Source organism: Phyllostomus discolor, chromosome 2, assembly GCF_004126475.2.
Source record: "Phyllostomus discolor isolate MPI-MPIP mPhyDis1 chromosome 2, mPhyDis1.pri.v3, whole genome shotgun sequence".
NCBI classification, from domain to species: Eukaryota; Metazoa; Chordata; class Mammalia; order Chiroptera; family Phyllostomidae; genus Phyllostomus; species Phyllostomus discolor.
This window is the reverse complement of record NC_040904.2, coordinates 203658796-203683795: the sequence shown is the minus strand read 5'-3', so window position 1 is coordinate 203683795 and position 25000 is coordinate 203658796. Positions and strand designations below refer to the sequence as shown.

Genomic DNA, 25000 nt, shown 5'->3' with positions numbered 1-25000 from the left:
AAGGCTGATCAAAAAAAAGGTGAGGCATAGAAAGAGCCCATAATCTGCATGATTACATTTGTAGTAAGTACAGAAACAGCCATTAACAGTGTAAGTGAATGAATCAACAAAATTTGATAACTGACTTCTGCCAGAATAGAAATGAGGCAAAGCAGGAAACAGCAGCTCATGCCTTTTGCTTCAAAACCTGCGTGGTGGTGGCTCACGCTCATTCTGCCCCAGCCCCCGACTCGCACGAGCCGCCGTCGGTGAAGGCCTCACTTAGGAGAATGCCAACAAGTATTTTTTAGGTCTGTTCAATATTCATTATATGTATTTTGTTCATATCATTTTATTTAATCCTTGTAGCAGTCCTCTGAGATATATATAGCCTTCCCTACTTTCCAAGTGACAGATATGAGAAACTGAAAGCTTAAAAAATGTCCCCAAAGTAATGGTAGTTAAGTGGTACATAAAACTTGAACTTAGATTTGTGCTACTCCAAAGCCTCTGTTCTGTTCCATCACAGGGTAAGTACAGGGAGTGAGAACTTAGCCTGGTCATTTCCTTACTGGTTAGCGGAGGCTGGCAGAAGGGGGCCCTACCCTCTGGGGCAGGGGTCAGCATTTGCTGCAAAGGGCCAGACGCTCCCCATTTTAGCCTTCGCAGGCCACGTGGTCCCTGCCACGAGTACGCAACTCGGCCATGACAGTGCAAAAGCATCCGTAAGCAGTTTATAAATAAAGGAGTGTGGCTATGTCCCCACAAAACTTTACGTACAGACACAGAAAATTTAATTTCATGTAATGTTCATGTTGATTCCCACCCCCACCCCAACCATTTAAAAGTGTAAAAACCCCCCTGGCTGGTGTGGCTCACTGGATTGAGCACGGGTCTGCAAACCAAAGGGTCACTGGTTCAATTCCCCATCAAGGCACATGCCTGGATTGTGGGCCAGGTCCCCAACTGGGGGCTCATGAAGGACAACCACACATTAATGTTTCTCTCCCTCTCTTTCTCCTTCCCTTCCCCTGTCTCTAATAAATAAATAAATAAAATATTTTTAAACATGTAAAAACTGTTCCCAGCTTATGGGCCACACAGGCAGGGAGCCAGACTTGGCCTGCGGGCTGTAGTGTGTGGACCCCTGATAAGCTGTGGCCGGGAAGGAAGCTCCGTACCAGAGTCCCTACAGGTTTTCGGGAGCTCCCGTTCTAAAAAGAGGGTGTAAATGTGAGTCTACACCTAGAAGTGTGAAGCACACAGTTTGATGCGTTCTGACATCCGTGTACGCCCACATCACAGCCACCTCAGTCACCATGTGTCACCTTCACCCCCAAAAAGCCCCTCATGCCTCTCTGCAGTCAGTCCCACTGATCCGCTCTCTCTCCCTATAAACCATGTTTCCCTTTCCCACAGCTTCCCCTGTAAGTGAATCTAAATATAAACAGACTCTTTGTTGTCACCTCCTTTTACTCAGCATCTTTTGAAATTCGCCCATATTGTTACGTGTATTAGCAATTTGTTCCATTTTTGCTGCTTAGTATTCCACCGTGTGGATGTGCTCCGGCACCTGCCGGTCGGCACGTGGTCTGTGCCCACCGGGGGCTGCAGTGAACCACGCCGCTGTTAGCACTCATGGGTGAGTCTTCATGTGGACGTGTTTTCCTTTCTCGTTGGTAAAAAAAAAAACCCAGGAGTAGAATGGCTGGGTCTTATGAAAAATGCAAGTTTAAATCTACAAGAAACTGCCAAGCTGTATTCCAAAGTGTTGGTAACGTTCTGCAGTTTCATTAGCTGGAGAGTTTCGGTCGCTCCACATCCTCCCTGTCACGGGGGACCGTCAGTCCTTCTGCCGCTGGCCGGTCCGGTGGGTGGGCAGGTGGTGTCCCGTGGTGGTGACAGCGCACACTTACCTGGCGACTGATGCTACCGAGTGTCTTTTTACGGGGTCACGGGCCATTCGTGTTTTCTTTTCTGACGTTCCAATGTTAAGTCCATTTTTAAACAATTTGATTGACTTATTGAATTGTAAGCACTCTTTACAAATTCTGGATTCAAGTCTTTCGTCAGATGCATGTCCTAGAAATGTTTTCTCCCCGTCTGTGCATTGCCTTTCGTTTTCTTCACCATACACTTGAACAGCAGGAGTTTCCATTTTAACCAAGTTCGGTTCATCAATTTTTAAAAAAATTATAGCTAGTGCTTTTCGTGCCCTAAGAAACCTTGGTCTGTACCTCAGTTGTGAGGTACATATTTTTTCCATATTTTTCTCTTTTTTTAGGTTTATCCTTTACTTGGATCTCTGACCCATTTTCTTTCTTTTTTATTTATTATTATTTTTTAAAGATTTTATTTATTTATTTTTAGAGAGGGAAGGGAGGGAGAAAGAGAGAGAGAGAGAAACATCAATGTGCGGTTGCTGGGGGTCATGGCCTGCAACCCAGGCATGTACCCTGACTGGGAATTGAACCTGCGACACTTTGGTTCACAGCCCGCACTCAATCCACTGAGCTACGCCAGCCAGAGCTGACCCATTTTCAATTAGTTTTTATACATGGTACAAGATATGGGTTGAGGTTTCTATTTTTACGTACGACTACGCCTTGTTCCAGCACCATTGATTGGGATCTGTTCTTTCCCTATTGAATGATGTTAGTTTCTTTTGAGCCTTAATTTTAGTCTCAAGAGCGAATCATTTACTCTTCCTTTAAATGGCAAAGTTTCTTCTTTATGTAGGTCTGAGTTGACTTCTATAAACATTTGTATGTTTGCAGGTATAGATATGCTGAATATCTAAATCTCATGTAGATGTGTTTCTGTCTGTGATTGCTGCCAAGTGAACATTCTGAATTTTTATTCTCTGAACATGGAGTTCTTGGTGTGCTGAGCCTTTCAGCAGCAGCAGTAATTACGTTTATGGATCCTTACGTGTCACTGTCTCTCCAGCCTTGTGGAGTCCGTGCTGATTATGTCTGGGCTTTCACACTTGTCACTTGTCAAGGCCACCCTTTTCCAAGATGTTAATTAAGTTAATTAAACACCTTCCTTTCTGTACGCCAAGTCTGTTCTCTGTTTTCCTCCCTATTCTGTCTGTAACCATGGACTTGAGACCCTTCTCTGTCAAGAAAGGATCTATTTTCTAGGTTTCAAATCTCTTCGCTGCTTTGTTTGGCTCCTTCCTTCCCCCACCCTGCCATTAAAATTCACTGTCTTCTTTTCATGTTTGATTACATTTCTTTATGTCAAAGAAGTTCACTGCAGCACTTCTGACTTTCCATGTGACAAATACTTTAAACTTTTTCAGGTAGTCAGTTCCATTTTCTATCAATGTTTACAGCAGTGACCTACACAAGGAATAAAGAATAGTGAATAGTGCTGTGAACACTGGACCACTCATCAGTCAGCGTAAGAAATACAGTCCTGCCAGGACCTGTAGCTCTGAAGGCCACCTCAGTGCCCCTCCCTGGGCCTCCCAGAGCAAAGAAAGGCAGATAGGCGGCTTTTGTATTGATCCTGAATTGCTTGGCTTACAGGTCTTTGCTGCTTCTTATGATTTTACTGCATATATTTGAATACCCAAATTATGTTTTTTAGTTGTGCGTGGACTTGAAACTTACAGAAATGGAATCGTAGTAAATGTGGGTTCAGGTGACTTTATCTTGTTTCATGTTATAGTTGAGATTAGTCCTTTTATAAAGATTGTTTTAATTTTTCATGTACCGTTTACATTCAGTATTATTGTCTATTAGCTTCAAATGTAAGCAGAGTGGTTAGAAAGTCATGTACTTTACAGATTTGTTTTTATGTGTGGCTGTTCATCTATTTTTGCAATGTAATGTTCCGTTGTGGGAATATTTCGTAATTAACTTATCTATCCTTCTTTTAATGGACTTTTAGGTTGTTTATAGTGTTTGCTATTAAAATGAAGTCTATGAATATTGCTGTGTACGCCTCCTCAGACATATTCTGAGAGCTTCTTTTGGACAGAAGATCTTAACAATTTTTGTGCCATGGGCTCTTTGGGAAGTCCAGTGAATATTATGGGCTCCTTCTCAAAATAAGATTCCTTCATGCCCCACCTTCCGCCACCTGCCACCTCACAATACAGTTCAGATCAAAGAAAAGATACCTTTGTCTCAATATCAGGAGTGGACTGGCTCCCTGTTGACTAATAACCCTAAATTCTCCTTTGCAGACATTTAAGTATTAGATTTTAATGTGTAAAGTTTCCAGTCTGGAAAAGGGATTAGGGAAGCATGTTTTTATAGGGGAAATGAATTCAGCCTTTGTACGTTAGGAATTAGGAAGGACTGTACTAATTAGCTTTTCCGGGTGTTTATTCGTGTCGTATCTGTGAGCATTCCTCTCCTTCAGAAGTCTCCTTCCTTCACACAATGCACAAGGCCGTGGCTGGCAGTTGGGCGCGGCGGGGATGCTAGCACATGGGAATGTTGATTCTAGCTCAGGAAGGGAGCTGGCGGAGAGAGCCACTGTCGTCCAAAGCAAATATACATACTCTTGTACTTTATATATTTATTTCAATTCCAAGTAATACATCTAGAACGTGCATGATTAGCTGGGGCACAAAGTTGCCTTTCCAGAAGGGATGTTTACCTTTGAAAAGTTATGCATATTTCATAAAACACAAACAGATGAGGTGAAAACACAGCTTACCCTTAGTTTGATTTCCTCGATGTGTTTTCACCCGGAAAAGCATGCATTTCTGAAATTATCATTTAGTTTTAAAATGAAACATGTCATATTAAGAAGTATCTGATACTTAATACAAGTTTAATAATTCATCATACACACAGTATTCCAAGGAAACACTGCTATCCTTGTTTAACTCGCAAAAACAATTCATTTAAGCCAGCTTGAACTTTAAGTCACCACAATGGCTTCAAAAAGAAATCACATGATATGCGAACTTCGATAAACCCTATTGCTGGAGTAAGAATGTGGAAAGAGTTGGGGAAGACACAAAGGTAACTCAGCAATCGCTAGGTAGTTTGTGACACCGAATTTCTAATCTCTGTACTTTAGAACTAGAGCAAACTGTAAAGACATAAATCCATCCATTTTACAGAAGCCCCAAGCAAGGCTCAGCATGGTGAGAAGTCCCGTGTCTATTCCAACAACCTTTTAAGCAAAAGTCATAAGTTCTTAGCTTAATACTCAGTGAACAGTGACGATGGCACCAATTGATGGAGAACTTGCTCTATGGCAAACATTTGCTTAACCTTTCCATATGTTATCTCATGTGATTTCTGCAGCCAGCCCATGAGGTAGGAAATGGTAATCTCAGTTTAGAGACGAGGAAACTACGATTTTAGAGGGTTTTTTTTTTTCTTCACTTGCTGACAGCAACACAGGTATTCAGAGATAGAGCCCCCTCAACAGCAAACATTTGTTTCAGGTTTGTCACGTACGAGTGTTTCGTTAGATACCAGGGAAGCAAATAGTGAGGAGGCATAGCTCCCCCTCCCCATGATTTACACGTGAGATCCCCAGAACCTGACATGGAAGATGCACCTTTTATTTTAGATCAGCAGCTTTCAAACGCTTTTGTCTACAACCCTCAGTAAGAAATATGTTTATGTTGAAAAACAAAGCACATATATTTATATATTTTCGTTATATGTAAAAATATGTGGTCTGTTTGGAAAAAGTCCAGCCATTATTAATACAATGAGTTGTATTACAATGAGAACGGTTTGCATGACATGGATGTAACCTAACCTGGCAACCAAGGCGAGCGGACTGGAATGCGCATGTGTGAACAATGATGACCTCACTGTACTAGTCAGTGGGGGCGGTAGACACCACTGAGTGAGCATGTGTACTGTGTGGCTGCTGCATTCAAAACGACTGAGCAAGTAGAGCAACAAATCTGCATCAGATTTTGAGTTAAGCTTGGACATTCCTCTGTGGAAACTATTCAGGTGATTCGGCAGGCCGCAGCTGTGGGCAACCGGTGATGAGCAGTGGCATTAGATTCCCTTAGGAGCATGAATCCTACTGGGAACTGCGCAGGCGAAGGATCCTTATGAGAATCTAAAGCCTGATGACCAAGGTAGAGCTGAGGCGGTGATGCCAGCTCTGGGGAGCGGCTGCAAATACAGATCATCATTAGCAGAGAGGTTTGACTGCACAGAGACCATAATAAACCAATTGCTTGCAGATTTGTATCCAAACCCTATCAGTGAGTGGCAAGTGACAGTTAAGCTGCATCTGGTGGCAGGCTTTATAGAGGCAAGTGAGTTGATGTATTTCAATTGCACAGCCACATCTGGTGGCAGGCTTTAAGTCCAAATGCGACACTTATTTTAGTCTGCAGGTGGCCCACCACTGTGTTATTTTATCACATCCGTCTGCGCCTCCTGCCCTGCGCTGTGCACTTGTCTCAGTCACGGCCTCGGTCAGCTCACAAGCCAACCCTACCCAAAATGAGTAAACAACAAACATTGCTGGAGAGCTTCTCTGAAAAGGGGGAAGGGCCCAGTGACGAGACAGCAGGAGACTCTAAGGCTGCCAGCAAACAGAGAGCCGCCTTTAAAAGAAAATACCAAGAGGATATCCTGAGATTGCCACTAAAGCAATGAAACGCCTGCTTCCGTTTCCGACATCCTACCTTTGGGAAGCAGGGCTTTCTGCAGTGACGGCAACCAGAACGAGATTACGGAGGAGGCGGGACGGAAGCTCCACACTTCAGGTGTCACTGTCCCCATCACTGCCAGGTGGGGCCATCTAGTTGCAGGAAGACTAGCTCAGGGCTCCCACGGATTCTGCATTATGGTGAGTTGTATAATTGTCACATTATCCACTAGAATACAATAATAATAGAAATAAAGTGCACAATAAACATAATGTGCTTGAATCATCCCAAAACCATGCCCCCTCCCTGGTCCGTGGAAAATTGTCTTCCACGAAACTGGTCCCTGGTGCCAAAAAGGTTGGGGACCGCTGCATGAAATGATTTCAACACCCATTTATGGGTCACATACTGAAAAAGGTAATATATGTATGTTTTTTAAAAAGACACTTGACGTGTGTGTGTGTAAAACACTAGGTACTGAGATCCCGCAGAGCTCCTGCAGCTGCTGCTTCTGTTCCCTGTCTCCACGTGTTAACCTGGGTTGCGCATTTTGCTTTACCAGCTCAACAGTTGGTGATGGCCTTCCGGTAATGGTCGATGAGGATTTAGCCGTCTTACCCCACTCACGATTGCCTCCATTTCCATCCTTCTGATGTAGTAATGTTCGGTTTTTATTTAATAAGTAAGCAGTGTTTATAATCTGAGACCATATATATCACACATCACAGAGGCAAGTAATGCATTATAATTTCTTTTATCCATTTTTAATTTTTTTCTGGAGATAACCTCCCTATTTTTTTTTCACTTGCACAGTTTTCTGTATGCCTCTGCTTCATTTTTCCCCAAGTGCTCCATCACAGCTATCACGTGCCCATAGTTAGTGTTTGCTCCTAATTATCATTATAATGGCTCTCTGATATGAGATAATTTGCTAAGTTGTCCTTCCCCCGGAGGTGTCGTTCCAGAATGCTCCATCCGCTGGCTCGGTCTGGCTCAGGCCCCGGCTCACTGCGTACTGCTGGGCTGCCCTCCCTGCTCTCCGTGGCCTCTTCTCTTCACTGGTTCTTTCCCTCATTTTGCATCAACACACGTTCGAGAAAGTTCCCAGGAGAACATGGAGAAAACTTTCTGAGTGCGTGCAGGTCTCAAAATACTCTTGATTTACCGCCACCTCTTGGTTGATAAATTGGGCACAGACTTATAGATTGAAAGCCCATTTCTCTCAGGATTTTGAGGCATCGCTCCCTTAGATTCTTGTTTCTTCCTATGTGACCTCCATTTTTTGTGGGGATCATGGCAAGTATTTATGTTCTTTGTATACATCAAGCACTGTTCGAAGCGTTCTGCACTATTTAATCCTCATGTCATGATGTCTATGGCGTAGGGATTATTATGTCTCTTTTACAGGGAGGACACTGGGGCACGGAGAGGCCAAGTAGCTTGCAAGTGAGTGCGGGCTCTTGGCGGGGCCCATTGCTGCTGGTGGGCGGGGGTTGGCTGTGCCCGTGGGAGCCCTGCAGATGCAGGCGCCTCATCTCCTCCATCAGTGATGCCGGCTTCCAGTTAGCCCTCCTTCTCAGCCGATACCTCACACTTCCTAGTGTCCTTGAGTCCTGAGTCCAGAAATGTGGTGTCTCCAGAAAATACCAGTTCCTTTTCTTACCTGGGGAGGAGGGTTGCAAGAATGATGAGATAATGTAGGCATTTGCTCAGTCTATACACAGACATTTAAATAATTCTTAAGTAAGCCTCAGCAGCACTGGGTACTCACAAGTCTGAATGCTTCATGGATTCTACGGGGCATACTGACTTCCTTCCTCAGGTGTCCCTTGGGGGGTGTGTTCTGGGTTGTAGCTCAGGCAGTCCTGGTCCGTGAGTTACCACTGCCCCAGCTGCTTAGTTTTCATTATGAAGTACACATGTACAGGAAGTCATAGGAAAGAAGGTAACCACGTACTGAATATTGGCCACCCAATTTGATCAACCCGTAAGAAATTATTTAGGCAACTATTGCAAGATGATCAATAAAAATACATCGTCTGTATGGTTGGCGTTCCCTGTGTATCATTTCCTAGTCTCCTTTCATTCTCTCCCGAACAGTCACCAGCCTTCTAAATCGGCGTGTGCCGTCATCATGCTGTACTATTGCTACAGGTGTGTGTCCGTGAATAACAGTCTATTGTCTTTTGTAGTTGTGAACCTTATTAGAATCGTATACTTTGCGTAGTCTTATACTGCTTTTTCATTCAACTTCATGCTTATGAGACATATTCATATTGATTCACATAGCTCTTTTTCATTCCTCTTTGCTTCTATACAGTGTTTAGTTGTATGACTTCAGAGCTAAGTTAGCCATCTTTCTGTCAATAGACATTTTAGGTTGTTTTCCATTTTCAATCTTTGCAACAAGGGTGCCATGAATGCCCTTGCACATTTCTCATGGTATCCATGTGTGCACGGCTTCCACAGTTACTCCAAGGTGCTGGGCCTTTCCGGCCTCGGGCAGCCACCGGGGACCTGGAGTCCACGGAGCTCCCTGCCAGCCTCCTTCTGCAGTGGGTGGTTTTACTCTTTTACCCGTATTGCAGAAGGAAAAAATATTATTGTTTCTAGGTGGAATTACTGAATTGAGAAGATGCACATCTTCAAATTCAATAGATATTGCCAAATTGCTCTCCAAAGTTGTGCCAGTTTACGCTCCTGTTACCCATGTGGTGTTCTTCTTTTTTTTTTTTTAATCAAAACAATGTACTCTACTGATGGGCAGGAACCTGGACTTTAGTGTTAGATTTACGTGAACTTGACCTGACTGCACAGATGAGCTGTGCGATCTTGGGCAGGCTTCTTACACTCTACACATGCCTTCGTTTCCTTATATGTCAGAAGGGGATAGTAATGATATCCATGGCATGTTATAGACATGTTTCGAGAATTAGATCATTTCATTCATGTGAACCTCTTTGAACACTGCTTTGCCTCATCAAAGGCCAATTCAAAAACAATATTTGCTATTATTATTGGTTAAAAGTTTATTGTTTTTCCAGTCAGATGGGTAGGAAATGGGGTTTAAAGTAGTTTTAATTTGCATTCCTGTACTATTAGTGAGGTTGAGCATCTTTTCATAAGTGCTTTGGCCCTTTAAAATTCCTTTTTATTGTATTGGATTGTTTGTTTTTCTTATGAACTGTAGTTCTCTGTATGTTCTCTTAACTATTCTGAATACTAATTCTTTTGTTAGTTATGTGCAAGGCAGAAATTTTTTTCCAGGACTGGGGCATTATTTTTAACTAAATTTATGGTATTTATTGAACCACAGAAATCTTGAATGTAGTTTATGCCCATTCCTTTAAGATAGTATGTATTTTATTTATGAAATCATTCCCTACATCAACTTCATAAAGACATTCTCTTATAAAACTTTTCAGGTATTGCTTTCTGTACTTGTCTTTACCTAGAATCAATCTGGGAGTGTGAGGTGAGGGCGCCATTGTCTTTCTCTCCGTATGAGGAAGAGCCTCCTCCTGAGTGGGGGGCAGCACCCTCCCTGCTTTTGTAAAAGGCTGGATAGAAAGCACCTCAGGTTCCATGGGCTAGCTGGTCTCTGTCATAACTACAGGGTCTGTCATCGTAGTGCCAAAGCCTATTGTCTTACCTCTCTGAGTCACGCGTCCAAATGACCACTGCGGGTAATAATAGCACCCATTTCATGGGAATCTTGTGGGGATTAAATAATAGACTAAATAGTCAGCAAGTAAGCAAGTGGGTAGAGGTGTGTTCCAATAAAAGTTTATTTATAAGCCCTGGCTGGTGTGGCTCGGTGGATTGAGCGTGGGCTGTGAACCAAAGGTTCGCTGGTTCGATTCCTAGTCAGAGCACATGCCTGGGTTGCGGGCCAGGTCCCTGGTGGAGGGCGTGCAAGAGGCAACCACTCATTAATGTTTCTCTCCCTCTCTTTCTCCTTCCCTTCCTCTCTCTGAAAATAAATAAAATCTTTAAAAAAAGTATATTTATAAAAAGAGGCAGCTGGTTGAATTTGGCCCATGGGCTCTCGTTTGCCAAGCCCCCGGCTCCAGATGAGTCTCCTGTTCAATGCAGATGTTATACAAGGAGTTCATAAGTTACATGTATCACACATGTATGGTATCTAATATGTAAAGTTCTTTGCATAATATATTTATGTATCACTAATATACAGATAAAGTTATATATAAATATACCTTTATAACCTAACTTATAAATAACTTTATAACTCACTACATAAAGTTATCATAAGTTATAAAGCTATGACTCATTTATATTTTTGCCAACCGTGTAGAAATTAGCCTCATTCCCTTTGAAACTCTTTTCCCCCCAGCCCACATGACTCACTCGATCCACAGATTTCTTTGTTGAATCTCCACGGACTCCATTAATGCAGAGTTTACCACATAACGCGTCCTGTTTACAGATAGCCCGGATCGTGTTTGTTTTTCCAGTTTTGTCTCGTGGTGACGTTTATCCTCGATCCTAACACTCTGCCCTTTGAAGCCCTGTGTTGGTATAAACTGGTGTCCCCTGAACAATAGCCTCCTTGTGTTTGCGTCTCCCCGCTTCCGGCTGAGAGCAGGCAGCTCTTGTTTTCGGAGGGGTCTCAGACATTGTCTCCAGCTGACTCTCACGCGCTCAATCAGATGTCGAGCGTTGGCTTTGTAAGCGAGTCACTTTGCTGGACACCGAAGACACGGGGGTGAACGGGTGCCTAATGCAGTGCCCAGAAGTGGGCTGGCCCGTTCAGGGCCCCCAGGGCGGACTCGCGGCCTCGGTCTCTGCACTGTGCTTTTACGGCTGTAGCCTGCAACATGCTGCCTCGTTCCCTTGCTCTTCATCCCCCTGCGCTGAGGCTCGTGTTGCTTATCTCAAAGTGAGCGTGACAGCTTTATAGGCCCTTCTGGGTTTGTTTTCCTCAAACGAGGAAACTGGGGCTCAGGAGGGTAAGAAGCTTGCCCCAAAGTCGTATAGCTGATAAATGGCAGAACTGGAAATCAGATTTAGTTTTTATAACTCCCAGTCCAGGATTATTTCTGACAGTCCCTGCTTCCAATGCACGCAGACGAGATTGTCCTGATGAAACCTTATGATTCCAAAACAGTCTTTGCCAGTAACACACCAAGGAAGCATCAACCGTATGTAGGGAAAAAAAAATAATAGGGTTGAAGTACAACTTCTTTCTCTGACAGATGTCCAAAGACACCTGAAGCTCACTGCTGTGGACTGGGTGTATGTGTCCCTGTGTGGACAAGCCACTCACCTCCTGGCCAGAGCTAACCTGCCACACATGAGGTTTAGAGTCCATGGCAGACACTGCACCGCCATGGCCAGCTTGTCAGAACAGTGACCGCTAGTGGACCTTGGCGTAGACTCTGGGCCTAGAGCAGGCTTCCTCCCGCACACACCGCATGTCCCCAGTATCTTCGAGGCCACCAGTAGTAATAGCAATGACACTTAAAATCTGCTAATAGCAGACACTATGGGTAGTTGTGTACCAGGCACTAAATTATTGAGTCTGTTTACTCCTTATGACACTTTCACGAGGTAGGTACTATCATTATCGCTAATGTTGATTCGGACAAATAGAAAGGTTAAGTACCAGTCAGCTAGTAAGTGGTAGGAAAGTGCTCTCGATCACTATACTGTCCTTGCCAGCTTGTCCGGAACAACTGAACGTTAACATCTCTCACCCCAGATCCCTTTGAGTTCTTCCGGAGTTTGAAACTTAGATGATTCTCTTACTCTAAATGGGTCAAAGAAAAAAAATATTTTGTCTGATCCCCAAACTCAAAGCATCACAAAGGTCTTTATACTATTCCTGATATCCTGGAAAATACACATATTGCCTTAGTATTTGAATCGTGCTTTAAAGTATTTTGACTCTTTCTATGTCTGTGTCTGTATAGGCATGTCCTTTCTCAGTGCACTTACCTTGTGTTTATTGTTCTTACGTGGCACTGAAATTTTCCTCGGCAAACCACGAGTGGCCTTATAATTAGTAAATAAGTGGTCAGTTCTCCATCTTTATGTCAGCTGATATCCTTGCATCTCAAGTGATAAAAGATTCCTAATTTTAATTTTTATATCCTGCCGCCTGTGTCTTCTTCCTTCTCATAGGATTCTCACGGACAGACATTGAAACATAATAGTGGTTTGGCAATTGTGCAATGTTTTTAAATATGAGGATGATTGGGGTTATCGGGAGGCTAGAAGAAAATGAGACAATGTATGTACAGTGTTGACGAAAAATTTTATTGCAGAGACACATGGAATATTTCTCTTGGGAAAAGAAAATCTTTCTGCCAATTAAATGTTTCTTGTTTCCAAGCGCGATTCTTAGGCACCTGCTGTGAACTCTCAGAGAGCAGCAGTTCAGACTTTCGGCCGTGTGCACCACCAGGCCAGGGATATCCGGGCGACAGGAGTGACCCCTGCTGTTCTCTTGCAGGTGTTCACCTTGCTGTGGATTGCTGACTGGATGGTCCATCACTTCTGGAGGAAAGGAAAGGACCCGGATAGTTTCTCCATCCCCTACCTGACGGCGCTGGGCGATCTGCTCGGGACAGCGCTGTTAGCCTTAAGTTTTCATTTTCTCTGGCTCATCGGAGATCGCGATGGCGATGTTGGAGACTGATGTATCCTGCAGACCGTGCTCAAGTCACCAAGAAGGAAAACACGAGAGGACCACCAGTGGCTCTTTCTCAAAAATCTTAAATCAGTAGCTTGACTTCTGCCAGGGCCCGCTTTAGCTGGCCCTGATTCAATTACATGGCCTTAACGTTTTTAAAAGGACTTTGTGTTGAAACCAGAATGAACAGTATTGATGCTGCTTTTCATAGAATAAATGGTAATTTCACATAGACATAGATATAAGCTCAAGCTCTGAAATTAAGTAAGTAGGAAAGAATATAGGATGTTTACAATGAATAATTTTAAAACCACAGACGTAGCAGAAATGGACTTGATTACTGTTTCACTGACAATGCCAGTTTAGAGGAGAGTTCAAGTTTAGCCTTTCTCGTCTCACAGATGTGTGGTACCACGAAGCATCCCATCAAATGAAAGGGGCCCAACCACGCTTTTAATAGTTTTAACTATATCCACCTCTACCAGCTGCGGATAAATTTGCCAATTACTTGCTCCTAACGTGACCTAAATATGTTCTGCTGAGTGTAAGATAAATTCACTTTTACCTGCTGCTGTGGATAGCCCTGTGCCAATGCTAATTTAATTTCACCTTTGCGAGTTCTTGGCAGGCTGCCCTTGAAACACAGAATGACCTTGAGCAATTGTTAATGAAAATGGTGGGTTGTTTCTGATCATTGATTTGTTGGAAGAATGTCAAAACCAGAAGGTAACCCACACTGCATCTGTAGAGACAAAATGTGTGAAACATTGTGTGCGGGACAGAGGCAGACACTTTCAGTAGAGAACTGAATCTTGGCCTGTTGACAGATAGCAAAGATCATAGTGCTATTAGAATATTCGCATTATATACGTATTCTTAAACACATTTTTTTTGATATACTTTTGTCATTTGGTCCAAAAATCTGGTTACTGCCCAGAATTTAGTATTTCTTACCTACATTATAATAGTTTCCTTTCATTAAAAACAACCATAGCATTTCATTAGCACACGTGTTAGAATGGGCAAGTGATTCATTTGCTCTAAAGAAGTCTGTTGAGACTTTTAGGCGTCCCATCTTGTAAGAGAAGTTGGTTGGCCAGTCACGTCCGTACGCACCCTCTGTTTGCGCAGGCTTCGTTCTACGACCCTATACACTGCTATGTCTCAAATATTTTTCTAAAACTCTGATCTATATTCCAAATACTTGACCAACCTCCTTGTTATTCAACAGGTAAGCATTTTTATATAGTTCATTTTTTAAAAATTCAGTGGAATCTCTTAAGACCATCAGATATGTAATAATGTAATCAATAAGGGAAGAAAAATGCACCTTAACTTCGGTCATCATGGCCGACGTTGTGAGTGTGTGTTGATGTGGTATAAACAGTGAGGTCGTTTATACACACGCTGGGGGAAGTCTTCCTGGTGAACTCTCCACAATAAGGGGACTGTGGTTTAGAGTTATATATTTTTGCTTATTTTAAAACTTTAATTATTCCATTCTTCTGCCTTATAATGAAGCTTCTAAGGCAGAGAGCTGAATGAATGGTAGAATTTCTCCTTTGGAGAATTATAATGTCACATAGTGAACATTCTTATAAAAGAAAGAATGATTAAGTTACACTGATGAATATTTATCTGCAAAGATTTTTTTTATTTAAAAAATCCATAAATAATTTATTTTATTTTATTGTAAAGAATTTGTAAATTGCTCGTTTATACTTGGGCTGTATGATTCATAAGCATTTCTATTTCCCAATGATTTCTATTTGATTTTTAACATAAAATAGTGCACAGCAGACCACATTTTTTTTCCTTGCAAACCACATTTTCTCAAAGCGTTTATCAACCGCTTTAGTCCAGTGTGTTACGTACTCTAAAACACATTCAGATACACGGTATTATTTAGTACGCACAACAGCACCTGTGAAATAGGTCAGTAGATATTTCTTTCTCTACATTACAGCAAAGGAAACAAACTCACAGAAGTTACATTTTACAGGTTGCACAGCTGCAAAGTAGCCAAATTGTGGCTAAAGACCCTGTCTCCAATCTCCTATGCGAGTCTCTTTCTGTGACCCTGCAGACGCACCAGGAGTACATAACTCACTACGAGAGAGAGCAGCGGGAGAAACAGGATTGCCTAAAGTAGAGCATTGCCGCTGCTCGCAGATTTCAGACAGGGAGGAACCCCATTTACTATATCTTGATGCTAAGTATAGCCAACTGTGAATTACTCATGTTCATAAGGCCCAGGAGAACACGGATAAAGGAATACGTTAGAATAACGAACAATGCCTTATTTCCTAGAACATTTCATTGCCACCCCCCTTCCCAGATCTGGCCATTTTCTGTAGATGCTGAAAAATAACTAGGGTGATTGATTTGAGTTCTATCTCCTTTCCATTTTGCTACCCAGTTGTGGTTACAGCAACGAAATGTCTAAAACTCATGTAATAGAAAAAAGAAAGACATGGAAAAATCGGTCATTGATTAACTGAGTTAATTTTATAAAAGGGATGTAGCTTCCTCTCAAAAATGTTTATTGTTTTTTTGAAAACCTTTATATAAGTGTGCAAATGATAGATGACTTCTTTTATTTACCCACAAAACCCATTTCTTATCAGTCTTAAATAATGTAAATTCACAGCATTTATTTTTATACAATATAAAAACTCCTGCTTTCCAAACTTCTTCCTTCACTAACCTACCAGACACTTTACCCCACAGATAATTTTTCAAAAACATATTTTTCATTCTTGGCCATCAACCATTTTTTTTCTTTAAAAAAATAAAGCTTCTTAGATCATGATAAAATGGGAACTTAGAGTAATGTGTCTGCTCGAAGACATCCAAAATTCCACATCATAGACCATCAGTGATGTAGCCAAAGGAAGTACATTCTTAAAAGTCAGTATTGGGGCTTTCTTATTGTGGATCTGTGGTGTGGTCTACCCATTTATAATGGGCATCTTTCATCCTTGAACTGTTGTAAACGCAAATGAGAATAAAATTGAAGCAATGTTTACCCAGCCTTTGTTGTATGCACTTTTCGATAAGCCGCACGGACAGGCAGCCTGTGTGGAACGCAGGAGAGACTGGGGTGGTCCGTGCATGTGTTGCATCGATGAGAATAATACATTGGCTCTGACTGTTTACTATACTAGACCTCCAATCCATTGCTTTACCACCCATTCACTGTTCTAAGCGCTCTTCTCATTTTACAGCTTAGATTCCCGGGTCCATCAATCCACACGCCCTCCACCACCACCTTCATACTTACCGGACAGCTCGGCTGGATAACATGGTGAAGAACCCGTGGCTGCTCAGACAGATCTTTGCATTCACAACCTCAGGCATCAGTTAACCCTTAACCGTCCCACAGCCTATATTTCTCTGATCTCTTTGCTGTCTGGGAGATCAGGCTTTCGTCCCTGCCACTCGACTGAGAGTATCCCTGTCAAGGTCAGTGACAGTTTCCACATGGCCAAATCCTGTGATCAGTTCTCAATAAGGATTCTCATCTTATCTGGTCTCTTAAAGGATACCACGGTCTCCCACCTCCTTGAAAGGCTTTCTCCTGTTGGCTTCCCCAAACATCCGGCTTTTGCTTTTATTTCCTGCACTCCTGGAAGCCCCTTCTCTGCCTGCTGGTGGTCCCTCTTCAATCGCCAAATGTTGGAATGCGCTAAAGCTCAGGTCTTTTTAAATCATTTTTTATTGTTGTTTAAGTACAGTTGTCTCCATTTTCCACCATCACTTTCTCCCACCCTCAGTCCTACCCCCTTTGGCTTTGTCCGTGGGTCCCTTATACATATTTCTTGATGACCCTTTTCCTTCTTTCTCCCATTATATCCCTCCCCCCTCCCCTCTGGTTACTGTCAGTTTGTTCTTTATTTCAATGTCTCTGGTTCTATTTTGCTTGCTTGTTTTGTTGATTAGCTTCCATTTATAGGTGAGACCATATGGTTTGTCTTTCACTGCCTGGCTCATTTCACTTAGCATAATGCTCTCCAGTCCCATCCATGCTGTCTCGAAGGGTAGGAGCTCCTTCTTTCTTTCTGCTGCATAGTTTTCCATTGCGGAAATGTACCACAGTTTTTTGACCCACTCATTTTTTTTTATTACCTCTTCACTACTTGTTCTCCTTTGGTGATAAAACCCATGTCATTGTTTCAAGTGCCGCCTGTACGATTATTCCCAAATTGAGTTCTCCAATTTAGGCCCCTCACCCGAGTTCCAGAGTTACAGTTCCAAACACTGTCAACCACTGTGACCTCACTGACACACGCAGACGACGCAATCCAGCACCTGCAGAGCACGCACGCTAGGGGCTAATCTCCTCAACATGTAAAGAACATAATATAAAACAGGGAGAAAAAGACCAATAACAAAATAATAAAATAGCCAAAGACAGATGGTTCATAAAAAAAATAGATGCTCAGTATTACTCAAATGGAAAGAAATGCTAATGAAAATCACACTGAGATAACCATTGCTCATGATCAAAATCGCAAAAATTCAAAATCAGATCAAACTGAGCAAGGCTGTGGGGAGACAGACACAATTGCTGGTGGTAAATGAGAAATGTAGCGTAAGAAAAGCTCTGTTGAGGGGAATCTGGCCATTCCTACCAAAATTATAGATGGCATTTGTCATTTGATACTGTGGTCCCACTAGGGCCACCGTTGGACCCAGGCAGGGGAAGCCTCTGCCCCGGGCCCTCTGCCACATGCGGTGGCTGGGATTCAGCCAGGGGTCAGATCCAGGTCGCTGCCTGTTTCTGTAAATGCGGCTTCATCTGGGTCCAGCTATGCCCATTTGATAGAATGAGGTAGCTGTGGAAGAGCCCGTATAGGCTGCAAAGCCTGAAGTACAATATTTGCTATCTGGCCCATTGCACACACAAAAATTTCACACATCCTTGCTTTAGAATGAATTCTTCAAATTTGACTTCTGTCTTCCTTGGGTACCTGGGATGAGCCGGGATCGGCGGTGCCATCCAGGCTGCCCCAACTGAAACTGATCCTGTATGGACTCCATCTGCAAAGAGCAATTGCCTTAGAGTTTTGTAAATCACCATCCAGTGCCTGGGACCAGCCAAGCTGAGGGTGAGCCCAGTTCCTGTATCTCCCCTTATGGGTCACCCTGTGTGGGGTCAACCAGATGCCCCCGGGAAGTCAGATTCCTGTCTACAGGGTAGTCCCTGGGCTCTTACAGTCAGCCCCAGTTCCAAGAAGGCAACGCGGTAAGCCAATCATTCTCTCTGGCGAGAATGATAACAGGTTTCCAGAATGGTGCTGCCACGTAGATTTGGAGCAACTCACGCCAGACACAGGATGAGTTCAGATGTCTGGGCCACTCACTGACAGCCCACAGCTAACCCTTGGACTCCAGCCTCCGCTCTCTGTGGTCAGCATTCTGACTGCGGCACTGTCTCTCGCCTTGAGTGTGGGGGTGGCAGGCATCCTGTCCTCCGTGCACCCCGCCCCATCAGTTGCACCCAGGAAGGTTTCCCCACCCTCTTGCAGGTTCTGTGCCACGTGCCAGGTAGCCCTCTGGGGATGGCCGCGTCTCTCCCTTATGACGGCTTCAAGACCCCTGCTCTGTGATTGGCCCTTCCAGTTGGCATCCTCCCTTCCCTCCAGTCGATAGGGTGATGTCATGCTCTCCCAGGTAAGTCTTAAACTGCATTGGACAAGGAACAGCCACGCATTGTATGGACGGGACGGGACCGTTCTTCTCCCTGTGCTCCTGGGCCCTCACCTGACCTCCCCCCTGGTGGCAGTGTGTGGTAGGCAGGGATTGTTAAAGGGAAAAAAATTCAAGGACACTTGTCAAAGATGGTAAGGTGGACTTTATTCAGAACAACCACAATAGGTACAGAGGCCACAGCAGTGGGGTTTTGCAGTGGGGGAGAGACATGGACTCAGCTCCAACACAGCATAGGCCAGTGGGGAGTACAGCCAAGTACCAGGGTAGGGGTGAGTTGGATGGAAAATTACTGTGAGGAAACATCAGAGATAAAGGCGATTTTGGCTAAAGGGACCTAATGGGGTTCTTGGCTAACAACAGGCCAGGGTGATCAGACGTGGCTTGGGGGTGGACGATGGGGAAGACGGTCAGATATCAAGGGTGATCAGACTCAAGGGTGGGGGGCGCTCTAGTTAACCAGACTTAGAAGGGTACTTGCTGTGAGTGGATTTTGTAAGGAAGTGCACAGATGGGCCTAGGCCTAGTTTCAGGAGCCTGGCTAAGGTTGGGATCCTTGTCAGGGTGCAGCCATCACTGAGAGAGGTCACACCTAGAAAGGCAGTGACCACAGCTTGGAAGTTCAGGAGAAGACAGGGCTGTGTGATTGTGTATTTACACTATAAAATTCCAAACAGTAAAGTCAACACGATCAGAAAAATTATCCTCACATTTTCCTACATGCATTTCCTACATTTTCGTCTCCCATAACAAAGCACAGTAGACGACCTCTGAGAAAGTCACTGGAGGCCAGGATCCACCGTGGGGGGCGGGCAATGTGGATGAGGGAGCAGCATGAGTTAGGGTATAAAACAGTGTTGTTAACTAAACGGCGCTAGGGCACTGCAGAGGCCAGAAAATCCATCCTGTTTCAATACAAACAGGTTCTGAAGAGCCAGAGCGTGGCCAGTAATCACAGTTTTGCTAACTTGATCCTGACAGTGGAAGACGTTAGCCGGGAATGGCACAGCGGACAATAACACGGAAAGATCGTGCCTGCACCCTGGGAAGAATCTTTGTCTGCATTTATCGGACAATCCACGAACTCCTGAAGTTCCTCTTTTCCACTGATTCTATTAAATCTTCATCGATCAACCCCTGTAACGCACATGGGTCCAAGAATTTGGTAAAATATTTTAAAATCAAATTGCTAATGAAGTCAAGCACCCAGCAAAGAATATTTGCCCAGAACCCTGCACACCTGCATCCAACTCTTGGGAACCTCTGTGCTGCACAAGCCTCCAGCCCCGACGTAACGACGTAGGTCAGCGTGACTCGTTAGAGCTGCGCTGGTAGAAGCAGAGGGTCAGGGACCGCCGACTGCAGGGCCTGGCGGAAGGAACTCTTGTTCATTCACACCCAGGAACGTAATGCAAGTGGGAACGGAGGGTGGAATATTCTCCCTTTTGGTAACAATGAGGGAAATAAGGATAAGCATTTGAGAAAGAAACACTGGAGGGAAAAAACAAGAAACTAAAAAAAAAAAAAAGTTACCCAGGGGCGTCAAGGAGCAGTAGTAAGGTGCAGGGAAGCGGGTCGGTGTGGGCTTGTGGGTCATTCTGATTTTCGAACCATGTGATATTACTTATTCCAAAAGTGATGGCGAACTTGTACTTGAAATATATATTGTTTGACCTACTGATACCACTTATAGAAATCTGCTTTCAGGTAATCATCAGGATAGACATTGTAGCAATTTTCAGTTTGAAACTTTTCATGAGAGAACCGGCTGAAAGCACAAAAGCAAGATGAAATGTAGTACGTGTGCATAATATCACATTACACAGTCAGTGAATTCGTATTTTAAAAGTCCTTTGTTGCATTAGAAAAGATTCTTGAAAGTGTGTGAAAAGCCCTATGTACAAAGTGGTATATGAAATAATTCCACTTTTTATAATCCTTAAAAGATGTTAAATATTTTTTCCCTCTGGATATGATTCTAGATCTTTTTTCTTTTTCTTTTTTTAACTCTTCTGTATTGTCCACATTTTCAACAATAAACATGTTACTTTTACATTTATTTTAAAATTGCTGTACAATTGTTACCTTTCTAGACCATAGATTTGCAGCTGTAATTAGCATTTGACCAATATTCAGGCTCTTCAAAAATTGACCTTGTTCTGCTTAGTAATATTCACTTAATGTATTTTAAAAATGTGAACCTCCTTTTTATTCTCGCAGATGAGGAAAGATATTCTGTGTTTAGGGATAAAACATGTACATTATAAAAACTGTATGAATAGTAATTATCACGAGAACCCCTTTCCCACAAAGTTTTTGATGAAATGTATCCAGTTCTCAGAGGGATGGGTTCTAAAGACGTGGGTGTTGCCCTTGGGTCTGAATCCATGTCTTGGGTTTGAATCCTGCCCCTGCTCCTGCCTGAGCAGCCCCGGCTTAGGCAGGTCATTTCATCTCCAAGACTCCAATTTCCCATTTAGAAGGTGGGGGCAGTAATCCTGACCTCATACAGTGGTGGGGAAAATTAAATGAGATAGAGTGCATCAAACAAAATAACAGGCAAGAGGGATCTATGTACTCAACACATGTTAGTTTTTTCTGCTTTCATCCCTGCAAAAAACCTATTTCTGCAAGATTAAAATAATAACTGTAGCATCAAAAATTATGGACTTTGATGTATCTGTGAGAAAAGCAATCAGAGGTTTCTTTCCTGCGGGGCTCAGAGAACAATTGGGCAGAGATGCCCACTCAAGGGCAGGAGGGCCCCTCCTCGAAGGGCATAGCATCAAGGCCAGGCAGTACGCACACACTGTCCATCCTTCTGAGCCCAGGTATTCATGATTGATATTAATATGCAATTGATATTATGTACATTGTTAACATTTAGGCAAGAGGTGTGGTCTTCAGTGGAGTCATTTGGTAGGTTCTCTTTAAACTGCAAGATCAAAGGATTTTTGAGAAGCCAGAGGAAGAAAAAAAATTGCTTTTATGTTCTGAAAACCTGCCTGGATATAACCGAGCTTTGGAAAACTAAATTGCTGGTTCATACACACTGTTCTTGCAAGGGGCGTTGGGCTGGGAACAGGAAGGAAAAACTGCTACTGAGGAGAAAGCAAATGAAACGGCTCTCTTGCTTCCACATTTTAGAGGGCAGACCGGTTTCAAGGGGGCAGAATGGCCAATACTGACATCTCATCCCCTCTCCCCAAGCCCAGAGAAATGATAGATAAACAGAGGAATGTCTTTAAAGCCCTACCAAAACTTGACATGAGTGGGTGGATGTTCAAGTTCTTCGGATAAAACGGCACAGCATGCGTGTGGTCTGCCCTCCACACCCATGTATGTCCTTAGAGCCATGCCACCTTGAACATGTGCCCTGCAATGTCACTGCAGAAGAGAAGAGAAGACTGGGGATTTGTGTGTTTTTAAGGACTAGGTGTGGAAATGGCTTACATCACATCACTTCTACCCATGGCTTCACCTCAACTGCAAGGCAGGCTGGGAAATGTGGTCTTGCTGTGTGCCCAAGAAGAGACAAAGGAAATGCAGCTGGGTTGAACGCATGCATTCATCTCCATCACAGCACTCACGATGTTATGTTTGGATATTAAAGGAAGGTATTACCCAGAAGGCTGACATCCCTGAAGCTATTTGGGGAACTAAGAAAGAAAAACCAGAGAACTAGCCAACCAACTCCCCCGGGCAGAAAATCTAATAGACTTATGTCAGGTCTGACATCCAATCAGCTGAGGCCAAGTAGGGGCAGGGACACATGGTAACTAGACCATTTCTTCCTCTAACAAAGGGAGGTAGGCAGAGGGAATGACTGTCACCTCTGGGGTGCACACCAAGCCAATCTGCGCATCAGAGGGGAAGTGGCCTGAAAGTCAACTGCTAAGAATAGAGCAGAAAAGAACCTTTGCCTTATACTTCATGCAATACCACAACAAGGCACTTTCAGAAGTAAAAATTGCAAAGTTATATAACCAAAAGATAATAAGAGAAAGAACTCCATCCCTTCTAGCACACAGAATATACATAAAAAATTACTTGGATGATTTTTTTTGAATGGGAACTCCCCAGCTGCCTCTAGATTGTTTAGGAAGTAAGATAACTTAGATTGAATGTGGCCGAATCCCTCTTCCCTTCATATCAAAATGAGAGTTTCTATCAGTCAGACAGAGACTAGGAACAGCTCCAGAACTACTCTGGGGAGTGAAAAGTACAGGGATTCGATCTAACTCGGGTAAGTTGTATTCCAGAAGCAACTCTGGGCCCAGGGCTGGGCAGAGAGTAAAGTCCCATGTGGGTGAAACCAAAGCCTTGAAAGATGATTTCCAGAAGTTTTTCCACCCCCAGGTCAGTAGTCAGGTGTCTTTGGGATCTAGGTTTCCTCTGTTCGGCGGTCTACTTATCTTGACTCAAAACAGTTGATTTTGATGATCAGTTATTGAGGCATTACCACTGCATGTAGAATAAATGTGTGTGCACACACCTGTGTGTGTGCACGTGCCTGCACGTGTATGCTATTTGCACCTGACCATCAGATCTGCACTTGGTGCTGTGGTTTTCATCTGATGGCATACACCAGCGCCAGGAGCATCAGGAAGGTAGTTTATACCTGGTAGTGCCTATGATTTGTTAAATAGTTCTCTGGACATCATTTGAATAGGAGACTTCATTGCTGTAGCTGTGAATAAATATGCATGATACATTCATTGTGAAGTGTTTTTTAAAAAATTATTACAAGTGTCTTGATTCTCTAGTACCTTCATGGTCTCTGTTGATAGCATCTCAGAAATTGACTATAATGACATAGGAGGCGCTTCCTTATGGAGTGAATAGCTCATGGCCGAAGCTGATTGGACTCTGCATGTGCTAGTGACGTCATGCCGCCTAATAGTAAAGAGACAGTTTTGTAGCCCCCAGTGAAAGCTGACCTAGACCGTGAGTGAAGTTCACGAGTTTCTATTAAGTGCCACACGTGAATCCACTTCTTCTCTCAGCACTGAGGAGGGTTCAAGGATGAAACAAGGTCCTTGCAGCTCATAGTAAATAATTTTGTGAGTGGGTCAGAGGTTTACATATGAGGAAATTCATAGGAGTTCTTTTTCATAGCAGTTAGTGATAAGAGTAAAATTGTAAACCAACAAAATGTCCAACAAATAGAGGGATGGTTTTAAAAAATGAGGGCATGTAATTTGCAAAAATATATATATAAAATACATATCATCATGTATAGTCACATTTTTCAAAAACATTTGATGGCATGGGGGAAATTCTCACAGTAAAGTGAAAAAATCAGGATATATATAGTTCGATCTTATTGTGGATTGCCTTCCCCCACCCCCACCCAGGGATGAGGGAGAAAAAAGAAGCCACTTGGGTTTACGAATTTTCCAGGTAAGTTAATGCAAAGAAACAAATACAACTCAGGTGAGGAGGAGTGCATGCCTCAGAAAAGAGAAGAATCCTCACCACGGTCAGGTTTATAATTTCAGATCTCATTTTAGGCAAACAGCATCAGAACTGAACTTTATCCATACCCCGATGGGCTCCATCTCAACCCCCACCAGACAGTCAGTGGTCACTGAGACCTGGGCTCACTGCTGCCCCTGCTGGAGACAACAGAAACTGCCACCCACCTGTAGGGAGTACACAGGCTGTGAAATTTGCAACCCTGGAGGAGGGCTTAGTGAGCTCATTGTGTCTACAGGGACGTTATGTCTACAGGGACGAGTGGCAGTGTGCTCCAGGGGAAAGGAGCAGATTCGGGAGACCAAGGGGAGAAGGGAGAAAGTGGGAAGAATTCAGGTGTAAGTGAGGCCCGTGTGGCACAGCCCTGAAGGCCTAGCAGTGTTTCTCACTGCCCCAAATTCAAGTCACCTATAAAAATAACAAAAACATTGTTTATCTAATGGTGAGATTTTAGATGGTTTTTCTATTTCTTCATGCTTCTCCATATTTCTCAAATTTCCTCCAGTGAACATGTATTATTATTGTTGTATTTTTTAAAGCTATACACCCTACAAAAAACTGGAAGCCTAGCCTTCCAG

General features: G+C 43.3%; 1 protein-coding gene across 2 annotated transcripts in view; it reads left to right on the top strand.

The window, feature by feature from the left end:
- Positions 1 to 16260, top strand: part of SLC41A2 (solute carrier family 41 member 2) — an 89315-nt gene extending 73055 nt beyond the window's left edge. For both annotated transcript variants that reach the window (XM_036019516.1, XM_028532871.2), the window contains exon 11: positions 13053 to 16260. In XM_036019516.1, coding sequence (XP_035875409.1) covers positions 13053 to 13238 — 186 coding nt within the window. In that variant the 3' untranslated portion in view covers positions 13239 to 16260. The remainder of the gene's footprint in view (positions 1 to 13052) is intronic.
- Positions 16261 to 25000: the final 8740 nt, after the last annotated feature.